We start from the raw sequence: 14,511 nt of genomic DNA, 5'->3' as shown, positions 1-14,511 counted from the left end.
AGATTAATTTGTTTAGATTACTAACAAGATCTTCAGTGATGTCAAGGGTGAACACTGAACATACTAGTTGTGAGTTTCGATTAGGATTGATATTTTTTCTTTTTTTATAATTATTAAAATATAAAAGTAAATAAAAAATGTAAAAATAAAAAATAAGGGTAAATCAGTCCTGTCAACTTTTTTAGGACCAAAACCTTACAAAATTACATAAATGGTTCTTATGGTTGATACAATTGACCAACTCTGGTCCTTATGACAAATTTTGTGCCTAGATGGTCCATATGGTTTCAAAATATTGCAAAGACAGACTTTTTGGCTAATGGTGTTAACTTTTTCAGTTAAGTCCCTTGTGAAATGACACATTTGCTCTTCCTACCATAGATACCATTTATGTACTTTGTTCCTGCCACAGGGACCATTTATGTAACGTCAACTATTATTTATTATTATTATTATTTAATTTATTTATATTACTATGATTTAGATTTTTTTTTGACGTTTTGTTCGAATATATTATTTAATGTTTTTTTTATATTTTTCGCTTACATTTTTTGATATTTTGTTCGTATAATTTTTTCTAATTTTTTTGACATTTTTTAATACATTTATTAATATTTCTTTTGACTTTTTGTTTGAATAATTTCTTCTATTTTTTTTTTGACTTTTTGTTCGAATATATTTTTATTGTTTTTTTCAATATTTTGTTTGTTTGTATTTATTAAAGATTTCATGGTCACTGTAATCATAATTCCTAACTTAATTCAATTACAATCATATTTTTCTTTTTTTGTTCTTTTAATATAGATAAGGTTTTACAAGTATTATTTTATAATTCAAATATATAACTATATAACACATATAAGGTTTTATAATTCTTATTTTTATAAAGCTTTTTATAGACATTTTTAATAAAAAAAATATAGAAAAATTTGTTAAACGTGAATATAATTAATATAAATTAGGTACACATAAGCTAACCTAAGACTGCCTCGTAGTCTTGACGAGAGCGCCCATGTCATTTCACATTGGACTTAACTTTAGTATTTTCGAGTTATTTAATTCTTTTAGGCATTTTTTTTCGATTAGCCTATATGTTCCGATTAGCCTATCTATATTAATCATATTCACATTTAACAAAGTTTTTTTATATATTTAAAAAAGAATGTTTATAAAAAGCTTTAAAAAAATAATAATTATACAACCTTATATGTGTTATATAGTTATATATTTGAATTAAAAAAATAATAATTATATAATCTTATATATATTAAAAGAACAAAAAAATAGAAAAATATGATTACAAGTTAATTAAGTTACGAATTATGACTATAGTGACCATGAAATCTTAAACAAATATAAACAAACAAAATGTAAAAAAAAACATTAAAAAATCATTAAAGTTTTTTTTTTTGAACAAAACGTCAAAAAAAATTATTAAAGCAAAAAGTCAAAAGAAATATTAATAAAAGTATTCGAATAAAACATCAAAAAAATTAGAAGAAATTATACGAACAAATATCAAAAAACGCAAACGAAAAAAGTAAAAACAAAGAAAAAAATTAAAAGTATATTCGAACAAAACGTCAAAAAAAATCTAAATCATAGAATATAAATAAGTTAAATAAAAATAATAATAAATAATAGACAAAGTTACATAAATGGTCCTTGTGGCTAGAACAAATTACATAAATGGTCCTTATGGCATGAAAGGCAAATGGGTCATTTCACAAAGTACTTATCAGAAAAAGTTAACATTGTTAGCCAAAAACACTGTCTTTGTAAGATTTTGTAACCAAATGGACCATCTAAGCCCAAAATTTGTCATAAGGACCAAAGTTGGTCAATTGTGTCAACCACAAGGACCATTTATGTAATTTTGTTCCAAAACTATCAGAAATTTTTGATGCCCAGTTGAAAATTTTTTAATCCTTACCCATAATATTACGAAACCACAAAAGACTAATTTTACAATTTAGGAGTTGTTTGTTTTTTCTCTACATGTCTGTGTGACCTCTTTTATCTGCGTCCCGCAAGCCACATGCAAACATAGAGGCTTGCAATGTTTTTTGTTTTTCAGAAGTCCGCAGACATAAAAACATCTACGCGAGGTCTTCGTGGCAGAGACTTGGCCTTGAGTCTTTTAAGGTCTACACGCTTTTATTCATAACCTGAAAAAAAAATGTTTATCTGTTTTCTCTCAATGTATCGACGCCTCCATAATTCATTCTTCCACAATTCAACGCCTCCCTCCTTCATCGTTCATCTTGTTCCTCTCTCTCGGTGTCGGCGTCGTCCCGGTGGTCGTTCACAACCGTCTTCGTCGTCTAGAAGTCGTTCGCTATTCCGACATCACCCTCTTCCCGCTACATTCTTCCGCCGATGCCAGGTAACCCCCATCTTCCTCGACTATTTTTTCTAGAGTTTGTTTTATTGTGTGTTATTTATTTGTTGAATATGTGTTGTTCCCGATTTTGTATCTAATTCAATTGGGATCTAGAATTGATCGAATCTGGAACGCGAATCGGTGAAATTGGGAACCATTTACTGGTACAATTGGAAGTCAATTGGGTCGCCGATTTATTTAATTGAAATCCCATTTTTTTCTATGTGAAGCGATGGCGCTATTTCTTGGCAAATAAATGATTGGATTTTTCAAATGATTTCAATTTTTTATTTAATTAACTATTGTCACATATGTAATTGAATTCGGTTGATCATTTATATGATTTCACATTGATTTCCTTAGATTTAATTGATTTTGCAATTCACAATCTTATGCTTATATATAGAGCCATGATAATTTTGAACATATACTTCACTCTTCTCTTCACGGTAACAACAATATATGATCTCACATGTGTTGGTTGTTGGTTGTAGTCTTCTCATCTACACAAATTTGAATGGGTGAAAGATGTGTTTGATGATGCTGCTTAATGTTATTATATGGAGTTTTTGATGATTTTTTTTTATATACATGGAATTTTGATTAGATTACAATGGCTATTTAATGTAAAAGAAAAATTATCTCGTTAAATGATAATTTGATTAGATTGCAATTGACAATTTGATGTTATTTATGTATATAATTGTCACAGAAAACCTCATAATATATTGTATATTAATATTTGTCAAATCAATTTATTTAAATTTCAGTCTAGTTTATCAACCTGCAGACATTAAAAAACAAAACAGTCTTCTTCTTGCAGACGTTTGGTCCACCTCTTTTTCATCAGAAGTTTGCAGATGTAGTCCGCAGGCTGCAAACATTTTGTCTCTGAAAAAACAAACATCACCTTAGTCTTAATATGTAATGAACTTTGATGATAACTATTTTCAATTTTTGTTACATCCGTTCTATGGACATGTTATTGGTTGGTTCTATGGAATGTTTTGAATACTTTTTTTTTTGGAAACGGCAACTTTTATAAAAAGAACCCACGACTAGCAAGAAACTAGCGAAGGAACAAACCAACAGAAAGAACATTGTTCAAACTAAAACAAATACAAAAGAACAACAAATGACAATTAAAGACATCCCCAAAACGGATATGTTGACCATTCTTCCCAAGTGTACATTACTTGTTTACCCCTGCATTTTAACCAAAAATACACCATTGATTTTACGGCTTCAACAGCAGTTGCGGGCTTTGCGAATACTCCTTTAAACACACGATCATTCCTGAGTTTTCATAAGTTCCAGATAAGTCCATGACATATGGTGATGAATCTCTTTCTCATCTTCAAATTTCGACCCCATCTGTTTGCATATTCCAACAGTTCACCCACAGATGTGAATGAGTTATGTTGCACACCACACCAAGAAAGGATTTTATCAGTAATAGAACGAGCAAATAGGCATAGAAGTAGTATATGATCTGCACACTCGGATTCATTGATGCATGCACCGCATGTAATCGTCGTGAGGTCAATACCACGAGATCGTAACGCCACCGCTGAAGGGATCTTCTTTTGTAATGCCCGCCAAATAAAACAATTGACTTTATTAGGAGATACGTTATTCCATTTGAAGACAAAGCTGGTTGAGGCGCAAGAGGGGGATGGGGACAATTTTGATGCAATCTTTTTCCGCATGTTACTCACCGAGAATGTCCCACTATTATCTAGGATACATCGCCATTCATCCTCACCTGGTACCAACCTAACTAGATCAAGATCCCTATGTAAATTGATCAGGTTGTTGGATTCAACTGTGTCTTCTACTCGAATGGACCAGTGTCCTTCAAAAGTACCCTCAAAAAATCTATCTGCCACCAAACAGTTCTTCCTTGATTCAAGCTCAAACAGTGATGTGTACTTGACTTTTAAGGGCACCGTACCTAGCCATCTATCGAACCAGAACAAAGAGTTTTCACCTGATTTTATGTGCACTTTAAAGATGTCTTCAATCTCTAACCCATGTTTTTTGAGATCAGTCCTTGATGCAACAATATTCTTCCAAACACCAGTAACGTTCCTGTTTGATAGATAGTCATGTGGTTTGTTATGGATATTATGAATCCCTTTTATAGTGCAACTCCAGATCGAATTTTTTTCCACTTTCAGTCTCCACCACCACTTGACTAATAAGCTTGTATTTAGAGTACGAATTGATCCCACGCCTAGACCACCCTCAGATTTAGGGGCCACAATTTTATCCCACGACACCCAATGGATCTTCCTATTATTTTCATCACCACCCCATAAAAACCTTCGGCGAATCCTCTCCAAAGCCTCAGTGACTGCCATCGGTGCCTTAAACAAAGAGAAGAAATAGGTTGGGAGATTCCCCAAAACTGAGGTAATTAGGGTCAACCGCCCACCGAAAGACAACGCCTTTGCTTTCCAGGCTGAAAGTTTTGACTGAAATTTATCTAGAATCGGTTTCCAATTTTTTTATTAAGTTCATATTTGCACCCACCGGCACACCAAGATAATTGAATGGGAATGTGCCCGCTTCACAACCAAGGATGCTAGCCCAATTTGCGGACTCACGATCTGCAGCCCCGATCCCGAATACCCTAGATTTGTGGAAATTGACTTTGAGACCCGAGGAGGCGTTGAAGCATTTGAGGATCCGTGATAAATTTTTAAGATTGGTTCTAGACCATTCACCGACAAATAAGGCATCGTCCGCATAGAAAAGATGTGATAAAATGGGACCGTTGTTCGGGATTTGAATACCTTTGAAGATTCCTTTGTCTCTAGCTGCCTCCAATGCAACATTGAGACCTTCCATTGCTATGATGAAAAGAAATGGGGACAATGGATCGCCTTGTCTGACCCCTTTAGAAACTTCGAATTCTTCTGTGGGAGATCCGTTTATAATTACCGAGGTACGCGCGGATAAGACACCCGTGGATCCATGATCGCCACTTGCTGCCGAAACCCATTTGGGCGAGAATGGAGTCAAGGTACTGCCAGTTTAAAGAATCGAATGCCTTATCGAAGTCTACTTTGAACATCAACACCTTTTTTTGCACTTTCTTAGCCCATGACAACAACTCATTTATCACCAAGGGTCCATCAAGAATACTTCTACCTTCTACGTATGTGGATTGCACATCACCTATGAGCCCACCAATGACCTTTTTGAGACGCAACGCTAAGATCTTGGAGATTATTTTATACATACATCCAATGAGACTGATTGGGCAATAATCAGTGAGCGAGATGGGATCTTTAATCTTTGGAGCGAGAGTGATGAATGATGAATTGCATCCCCTTGCTAAAGTCCCAAATTTGTCGAAGTGAATAACAAAATTCATCACGTCTACTTTAAATAAATCCCAGTAGGTCTTGATAAATTTAAATGTTAGTCCGTCAGGCCCAGGGGCCTTGTCACTACCGCATGCCCAGACCGCTGTTTTTACTTCTTCAAGCGTAAATGGAAATTCAAGTTTAATTGCCTCCATCATGGATAAAGACTTGAATAGTGGACTGATGAGTTTAGGCCTCGAAGTCTTAGTCTCAGTGAACTTGCTTGTAAAGAAACAGAGAGCTTCCCCTTTTACTTCATCTACCGCACTGGTCCATTTACCATTCACCATTAAGCCGTTAATTCTATTCTTCCCATTCCTGCTATTGATAAATCCATGAAAAAATTTTGTGTTCTCGTCCCCTTCTACATTCCATTTCACCCGAGATTTCTGTTTTAAATCTAACACAACAAGTTTCTCAAGTTCTAATAGCTTTTGAAGGCCCTGACTTCGTGATTGTAGTTCATGATCTGTTAAGGATCTATCTTCAGCCGCTTTCTCAATCTGCGCAATTTCCCATTTGACTTTAATTACATCTTGATGTTCTTCTAAGACAGTCCTTTTCTTCCACTGCTTAATCTCATCTTTCAAGAATTTGAGCTTATTGGCAAGATATGCGTCTGGGTAACCGAACCCAAAGAACTTCTCCCACGCTTCCCTAACAGTGGAGTCGAATCCATCTTTGAGAAGCCATGAATTAAATAGTTTAAATGGGGGAGGGCCATAGTCTGCATTGAGGGATTTTAGGGTGATGGGACAATGGTCTGAGATTTCACGGGGGTGTGCTGTCACAGCAAGGGAGGGAAAGGCAGATAGGAAATTTGAACATGCCAGAAACCTGTCTAGTTTACTAAGTTTTGCACCAACTCTGGACATGTATGTGTATGCTTCGCCACCCATTCTGAAATCATGTAGTTCCGCCTCTTGAATGAACTCATTAAAAGAGAATGCGCTGGTCGGACAAAAGTGTGAATTAAATCTCTCTTCCTGTCTTCTTACTGCATTAAAGTCGCCAAATACGACCCAATTGCCCGGTTTTATACACCTGATTGATAGTAGCTCTTTCCATAGGTTCTTTTGATCAACAAGATTGTGTGGGCCATAAATGTTTGCGAAGACGGTGTCCCCATCGATTCCAATCCATTTACCTATAACAATGATATAATGACTTGATTTTATAATTTCTTTTTTCTAAAAGCATAGTGTGTTCCACATCGATACTAAGCCACCGGAACGTCCGTTAGAATTTACACCTTCATGCTCGAAATCTTGAGAACCCCAGCACCCTTGAACATCAATTCTTTCATGGTCTGTTAATTGAGTTTCCTGCAAACCCACAAAATCGGCCTTGTGTAGGTTTTTTAGTTTCCTCACCCAATTGACTTTCGCCTCCACCCCAATGCCACGAACATTTAGTGATATGCAATTCATTGATCAAACATTTGCTCACCTTATTCTCCTACAACTTCTGCTAGGGTTGAGTCCCTCTCGTTGACCAGAAATCCGATCGCGGCCCCAACCGCAGCTGTTTCCTCTAATTCTGACACAATACCAACATCACTTGCCGACGCATGATTTACCACACAGGTCGAATGGTTTAACATTTCGTTCATTGTCTTGGATTGATTTCCCAGCACCGGTTGATTCAATTTAAGAGCGAGGAGAGTAAAATTACTGTTTGGTATAGAGTTCTGATCAGATATGTGTGACAGGAGCACCGATTTATCTCTCTTTCTTTTTTTCTGTTTATGACCACCACTAATAGAACCCTCCTCAGTAGTCCGATCAATGGCATGGGCTTGTTGAGAAGTGAAGGAAAAGGCCACGTTCGTAGTAGGGAACGGCCCAAAACAACCTGAAGGGACTAATTTTTCCACTGGCCCAATAAAAGAAGTATTATTTGATGGATTGGGGTCCACCGATATACTTTGGGTAGTTTCTATATTACGTTTGTCTAGAAAAGGGATGTTGGGAATTTCATTCGTCACTACCGCATCGGGAAGCTGCGATTCATTAATCCCCTTCTTTGCCACGCTAAACGGCTTTTCGTTCGCCACCGCCTCGTTACCCACAATCGTCGGTACTGGCCCAGATGTCGCCGGAGATTTGTCCTGCATCTCTACTTGCGTCGCCTCCGGTCTAGTTTCATCCTTCTCCGGTCTGATTTCCCCCTCCTCCGGTTCGTCGTTTTCTTCTTCCATCCAAGTTTCTGATATCCCTTCAACATCTTCTTCATCGTCATCAGAATCTTCAACTTTATCAAACGGGAGGGGTTTAAAGGGCGTCCATTCATCTGTATATTCCACCACACCTACTTTGTATTCTACTCCGTTTGAGTTTATCATTAGTTCTTCATTGATCCACTTTCTGTTAGATGTAATTACTCCAACTTTTCCCATGGAGTAATCCCTTCTATTGGCGATGTTGTCAAAGGGACTTATCACTCTTCCGAATTTACTGACAATGAGGGAAAAATTTTGCTCATCCCAGAGATTTAGTGGAACACCGAGAATTTTTAGCCAGACCATTCTTTCATAGTTTAGTTCTTGTTGGTCAGCTCGTACTATCCATTTGAACCAATCCTTCCAATGTTTTTTATTTTCCAGATACACATCTGCATCCTTAGAACAACCAAAGTGAATGGCAAGCCTTAGTCCCCCAAGATACTTCGTTTCGTCGTTCAATATTCCCATGGCATGGATGGTGCCGATGTGATCCAGACTATGTGCTTCACCAATTAATAGGCTTTTCTTTAACCATTCGTTCATGTATGTATTTGAATTGAGGACTACCTGCGGAACTGCAGACTTGTTCCGGTCAATAGGCAAGCCCCCGACAACCTGTGCAAAAGTCATTTTATCCCTTGTTCCTGTCAAGTGAGAGTAATCCGCCCTAAAGGCCCCCTGTTGTTGATATTGCCTGGCTTTAGGTATAGGTTGGTGCCTTGTTTCCCGGTGTGGTTATTGGACAACTTTACGCTGATGTTTCGAGATGTTGATCTCTAAAGTCTTGTTTCTGCATTTTATGCCCTGTAGTTTATCCTCCAACTTCTTGGCATCTTCGATGTTAATGTACCTGACGAATGCAAAGTTCTTTTTGTGGAAATCTTTTTTAAGACCAAAATATATGTCAACCACCTTCCCAAATCTAGCGAATGGTGTCCTTAGTTCTTCCTTCCTTGTTCCATCTGGAAAGCCTGCCACATAGTAATTAGTAAGCTCCTTGTTGACTTGTGCTTTGTTAGTGTTTTTCTTCCACCGGACTTCTGTCCATTCTCCGTCCATGGTAACCGGCGACAGGAATACTTAACTATCATTATATCATAACCATTCAATTTACCGGATTCTTGCGATTGTAGTTGTCCATTACCATTTTTCCTGAAGAGTTTTTCTCTTTCTTTGCGTTGTTGCAAATTTAAGAAAGATGGAAATTGGCCATAATCTAATTAGTAAAGGAAGGTTACAATCAAGATTTGGTCGTTTTCCCTATGGTTTGACACTCGGTTTTACAAAAGTTATTCTACAACATGACCAGTATATTGCATGATGTTTAAAAAAAAAAAAAAAAAAGAAAGAGTTTTAAATGATGAAAGTTTCACAATAAATTTTAAATCGCGAGTTAAATATTCATATCCACCAAACAAATCCAAAAAAAGAACCCATAAAGACACAACCCAACCAAACATTGCCATTCCTGTAAACAATTCCAAAAAAAACCCCACAAACCCACCAAACATCGACCATTTATATAACTTTAGATAAATCAACTAATCAAGTTTGTAAACAATATTCAAACGATCATGTATAGAGTGAAATAAGCTAAATAACAATTTATTCTCGATGTATAATTATATATCTTCAATATTTTCATTTTTTGATATGGAAACAATAATTTCCCAAGGTTTTATTAATATTTTAAAGATTTAGAACTACAGTTTACACTTTACAGGCGACTATTCCTCGTATTTGGTCCCATTGCTTTTGCCATTTCTCGGAGTATAAACTTCTGAATCTTCCCCGTCGACGTTTTCGGCAACTCTTCTTTAAAAACCACCGTCTTCGGCACCATAAATCCCGGCAGCTTACCTCTACAATACTCCGCCACCTCTCTCTCCGTCACTTTCCCCACCATCTCCGCCTTCAAACTCACAAACGCACACGGCGTTTCTCCCCAATGATCATCCGCCCTCGCCACCACTGCCGCCTCATTCACCGCCGGATGCGTATACAAAACCGATTCCACCTCCACACTGCTCAAATTCTCGCCACCACTAATGATCACGTCTTTTGATCTGTCCTTAATCTCCAAATACCCATCTGGGTGCATCACTGCAACATCGCCGGTGTAGAACCACCCATTTTCTCTCATACACTTGGTGGTTCCGACCGGGTCTTTGAAATAACCCAGCATAACACATCCGCCGCGTAGCACCACCTCCCCTAGTGTTGACCCGTCCCGAGTCACACTCAGACCTGACTCGGGATCCACCACATCCATGTCTGTAAATGCAACAGTTCTCACCCCTTGTCTAGCTTTCAGTCTAGCTCTCTCCGTCGCTGGGAATCGGTTCCATTTCTGCTTCCATGCGCAAGTCACAGTTAACCCACCTATCTCCGTCAGCCCGTACCCGTGACTGATGATGAACCCAAGAGACTCCGCCCGAGCCAGAACCGCCGCAGGCGGAGGAGCTCCAGCCGTCATGATATTAACGGGTTTCTTTAAGGGTTTCACGTTCGGGACATTCGATAACATGTTGAGGACAACCGGAGCACCACATATGTGAGTGACGCCGTGTTTGTTAATGGCGTCGTAGACAATGGCTCCGTCGAATTTGCGTAAGCAGATGTTGGTGGCGCCGACCGCCGCCGTACCCCATGTGTAGCTCCAACCATTAGCATGAAACATCGGCAGAGTCCATAAGTAAACAGGTTGTTTCGGAACAGACCATTCAATAAGAGAGTCAACGGCGATGAGGAACATACCACGGTGGCTGTGAACTACTCCCTTAGGAGACGACGTCGTGCCGGAGGTGTAATTCAACGTCATCGGATCCCACTCCGATACTGGTCTAATCCAATTGAACCCCGGATCGCCGTTTTCCACCATACTTTCATAAGTACATCGGAATCCTACCATGGATTGGGGGGTAGATCCATCATCAGTGATGAGTACGAGCATCGGTTTTTGTAAACCTGGGGAAAACATGGAGATTGCATCCAGGATGATAGAAGCCGACTGATAATCTACAAAAACAAGTTTCGATTCGCTGTGTGAAAGGATTACAGAAACTGTGCGGGCATCAAGGCGGGTGTTAATTGAATTGATGATAGCTCCGGCCATGGGTATGGCGAAGTAGAGCTCATACATGGCAGGGACATTTGGGGCAACGACTGAAACGACGTCATTTCTCTTAATTCCGAAGTTGGAAATGGAGGAAGCCACCTGAAGAATCCTTCGTCGGGTTTCGTTCCACGTATAGGTAGTGTCGCCGTAGACGACGGAAGGGCAGTCGCCATAGACGGTGGCGCACCGATCAAGAAAGCTTAGAGGAGTAAGCGGCGATGAGTTGGCTGGACTTCGGCGGAACTGATCCATGCTCGAGCCTATCTATCTCAGTAAGACACTGGCCACAATAAACTGAATTTAGTTATGGAGAGTAAACTCCGGCGAGCTGCATTTAATGGCAAGATGTGCGAAGGGATCGCTTGTTTGACTTTCTGTCTTTACAAGTCAACAGATCCAACGGACGTCGTGAGATCACGTGGTTGTTGATAGCTTAGCTTATCGATATATGAGAATCCATCAATTCATTTGCTATTAATTAATAGTTAATAAGATAAGATGTTATCTTTTTTAACGCTACTTTCAAATAAAGGGCTATCCGTGTGTTTGAGGCGTCACATCAAGCTAGTTTATTTTTCGAATATTTTTATATACGGCAGACGAAAAAGTAGCTTGTTAGATTTTTGAAAAGCTACTTAGACTAGTTTTCTAGGAGTTTCTTTTTAAATTTTCCAAATATACCCTTTAATTAATTATAGAAAAAAATATTTTTAATTGTCATTTTATGTAATTTTATATATTCCAACTAGTTTTTCAGCTAGTTTACCAAACATTATTTTTTATCAGCTAGTTTTTTATTTAACAGCAAACTTTTCAGCTAGTACGCCAAATATAGTCTAATAATATTTTATTTGATTGTCATTGCTAGTTTTTGGATAATGCTATATAATGTTAAAGGTATTTTTTTAAGACAATCTAATAAAATTGTATAATATTAAATTGTAAATGGTTTATGGACAAAACTATAAAAATGGTCGCTCAAAAATGGTCCTTATGGTATGCATTTTTTCTTCGGTTTATTTCAAACTTCGACTTTTTTGGCTTCGTAGTCCTTTTGAGCTAGTTTCATTGCGGATTTGGCCCATCAGTAAACTGAAATGACTGTAATAACTTTGGGGTATTTACTTTTTTTTTATTTTTTTTATTTTTTTAAAAGTTTAAAATTTATTTATTTTAATAATTAAAAAAGAGAGGGGCCCACGTCTCTCTCTCTCAATATGGCAACTGAAAAGGTTAAGAAGGTAGAGGTTGAACCCGAGTGCCCGATGGAGCCACCACCCGCCGCCGAGGTGGAGGAGAAAGCTATTGAACCTCCTGTTACAAAAGAAAAGCTTGTCGATAATACCAAAGCCCTTGCCATCGTTGAAAGTAATTCTTCTTCGTACTTCTCACAAATTTCAACTAAATTAAGCAATTCCATACTTTTCGTTACAATTAAAAAGATTTTTGCTTTTTTACTATGATTGAATCCTTTTACCCTCTGTTTTTTATTGACACCGGTTTCTTGAACCAATTAAAGTTGGAAAACGAAGACCTCTCAATTTTCAGTGAGTATGTTCATTAAGAAATATTGCAGTCTAACTGATTGTTAATTTGTCAGAGCCTATCGAGGATAAATCGGAAGAGGGTTTTGTCCATAGATGTAATATTAGCAATCTAAAAATCCGATTTTGGTTTTGATTTTGAAAAGTTCAAAGAGATTAATTAATCGACTACTTCTTCAGATGTTGTTCTTGCGAGAGTTTCAACAGAGAAGAAAGACGCACTAATCAAAGCATGGGAAGAAAGCGAGAAATCAAAAGCAGAGAACAAGTAAGAACACCACCACCAAAAAAAATACAAACTTTGATCTTAATTGATTTCATTTTCAACTTGTGATCTTGAACAGAGCTCAACAAAAGCTATCTTCGATTGGAGCATGGGAGAACAGCAAGAAAGCAGACTTAGAAGCTGAACTGAAGAAGATTGAGGTAACATTTACATCATATCATCGATCATCGATCATGAAATATGTTGAAAGAAAATCATTTAATTGAAAAATAATGTATTGCAGGAGAATTTGGAGAAAAAAAAGTCTAAAGCATATTGAGAAGATAAAGAACCAGATAACTCTTCTTCATAAAAAAGCAGAGGAGAAAAGGGCGATGACGGAAGCCAAAAGAGGAGAAGCTCTTTTGAAAGCAGAGGAGACGGCGGCTAAGTGCAGAGCCACCGGAGAAACCCCAAAGAAAGGGTGGTTTTCGAGCTAGATGTTCATGTTTCTCATCGGAATTCAGGTATAGTGAAGAAGATGAACGCATAAAAGTATTCTGGTGCCTGAGGTTTGAAAATGGGGATGTGGGTTTTGATAGATTTTTTTCCAGGTTCATTTTGTGTTCTACCATTTGTGTTCATGATCACCTTCAACCTCCACCTTTATCAACCCAAGAACTATGCGCCCAAGTGATTCAGCAACTTGCAATCTTGCTTTGCTCCCTTATGGAACCAGAAGTAGGCAAGAAGAACATAATTTTAGCAAGGTTCACTGGAGTTGTAGCCACCGCCTCGGTCTTGGATGGTCACACCCCAAACCAGTCGGCGGAAACGTCCGGGGTGGATGACTTCATTTGTAGTATCACAACACATGCATTATAGTAATCAAAGTACAAACAACCATTGCATTAATAAGTATAAGTTTTTACATGTGTTCAATCAATGTATATTGACACCAAAATAGTTATACAAAAGAAGAAGACATGACTCAAAAATAGCTCCATCTTCTCAAAAGCTCGGGGAGTACCTGTCTACTGATTCCCTGAGAATACAAGTAATTTGAAAAGAGAGTATCAACATAAAGTTGAGTGAGTGCATAAGCATTTATGTTTGAAAGTATGTTTTCTGTTTCTTGAATATGTAAATTGTTCCAGAAAAATCCTATATTTTCTGCTGTATGTGAAAAGTAGTTTTAATCTCATAAAACCGTTCTGTTTGTAAACGAATGTTCTGTATTTGTATTCCTTTTGTAAAACCTGTAACTGTGAGTGTGCCTGGTTCCACCAGCTGTTATTGTAAACTATAATGTAATACTGTAGATTGTATTTTGTAAACTAGTACTTTGAAGATGTACTTATGTTTGATTAATTACACACTAACGTATTGTTAATATCTTTTTAATGAGTTATTATAACCATACTGAGACTAGATGGCCTGAAACAACGCTTTGAAGGCGTTAAAAACTGTTGATAACAACTGTCACTCGTAGGCGTGTATGCCTGATTATAGCTAGCAGTCTGAGTGCGGGGTTGTCAATCCCAATATAGATCTATACACACTTGTTTCGATCCCCGACTGGAGATTCTGGTTATAATGTCAGGACTTTAACTATGTTGTTTAAATAAATTAAACAAACTAAATCAAATGACTCATAAAAAGC

The 14,511-nt window shown here is 37.5% G+C and overlaps 2 protein-coding genes, 1 long non-coding RNA gene and 1 pseudogene across 4 annotated transcripts; 2 read left to right on the top strand and 2 right to left on the bottom strand.

Moving 5' to 3' along the window:
* The first annotated feature begins 1,989 nt into the window (after positions 1 to 1,989).
* Positions 1,990 to 2,752, top strand: LOC145156733 (uncharacterized). The gene is made up of 2 exons (XR_013736888.1): positions 1,990 to 2,386; positions 2,498 to 2,752. It is a non-coding gene; the product is annotated as an uncharacterized LOC145156733 (long non-coding RNA).
* Positions 2,753 to 4,867: 2,115 nt separating this feature from the next.
* LOC145158158 (uncharacterized) lies at positions 4,868 to 5,236 on the bottom strand. The gene has a single exon (XM_079077089.1). The coding sequence runs from the start codon at positions 5,234 to 5,236 to the stop codon at positions 4,868 to 4,870; it is 369 nt and encodes a 122-aa protein (XP_078933215.1).
* Positions 5,237 to 9,570: 4,334 nt separating this feature from the next.
* Positions 9,571 to 11,524, bottom strand: LOC145160045 (2-methylpropanoate--CoA ligase CCL4-like). The gene has a single exon (XM_079079107.1). The coding sequence runs from the start codon at positions 11,349 to 11,351 to the stop codon at positions 9,699 to 9,701; it is 1,653 nt and encodes a 550-aa protein (XP_078935233.1). The 5' UTR covers positions 11,352 to 11,524; the 3' UTR covers positions 9,571 to 9,698.
* Positions 11,525 to 12,301: 777 nt separating this feature from the next.
* Positions 12,302 to 13,386, top strand: LOC145156732 (remorin-like; annotated as a pseudogene). The gene is made up of 5 exons (XR_013736887.1): positions 12,302 to 12,467; positions 12,700 to 12,741; positions 12,824 to 12,911; positions 12,988 to 13,069; positions 13,153 to 13,386. The product of XR_013736887.1 is annotated as a remorin-like (transcript).
* The last annotated feature ends 1,125 nt before the right edge of the window (positions 13,387 to 14,511 follow it).

This window comes from Lactuca virosa, chromosome 2 (genome assembly GCF_052849685.1).
Source record: "Lactuca virosa cultivar CGN04683 chromosome 2, Lactuca_virosa_CGN04683_v6, whole genome shotgun sequence".
NCBI lineage: Eukaryota > Viridiplantae > Streptophyta > Magnoliopsida > Asterales > Asteraceae > Lactuca > Lactuca virosa.
The sequence above is the reverse complement of the archived record's forward strand: the minus strand, read 5'-3'. Positions and strand labels throughout refer to the sequence as shown.

Coding starts and splice junctions, on each gene's coding strand:
- LOC145158158 (XM_079077089.1), bottom strand. CDS start 5,236: ATGGAAGGTCTCAATGTTGCATTGGAGGCAGCTAGAGACAAAGGAATC.
- LOC145160045 (XM_079079107.1), bottom strand. CDS start 11,351: ATGGATCAGTTCCGCCGAAGTCCAGCCAACTCATCGCCGCTTACTCCT.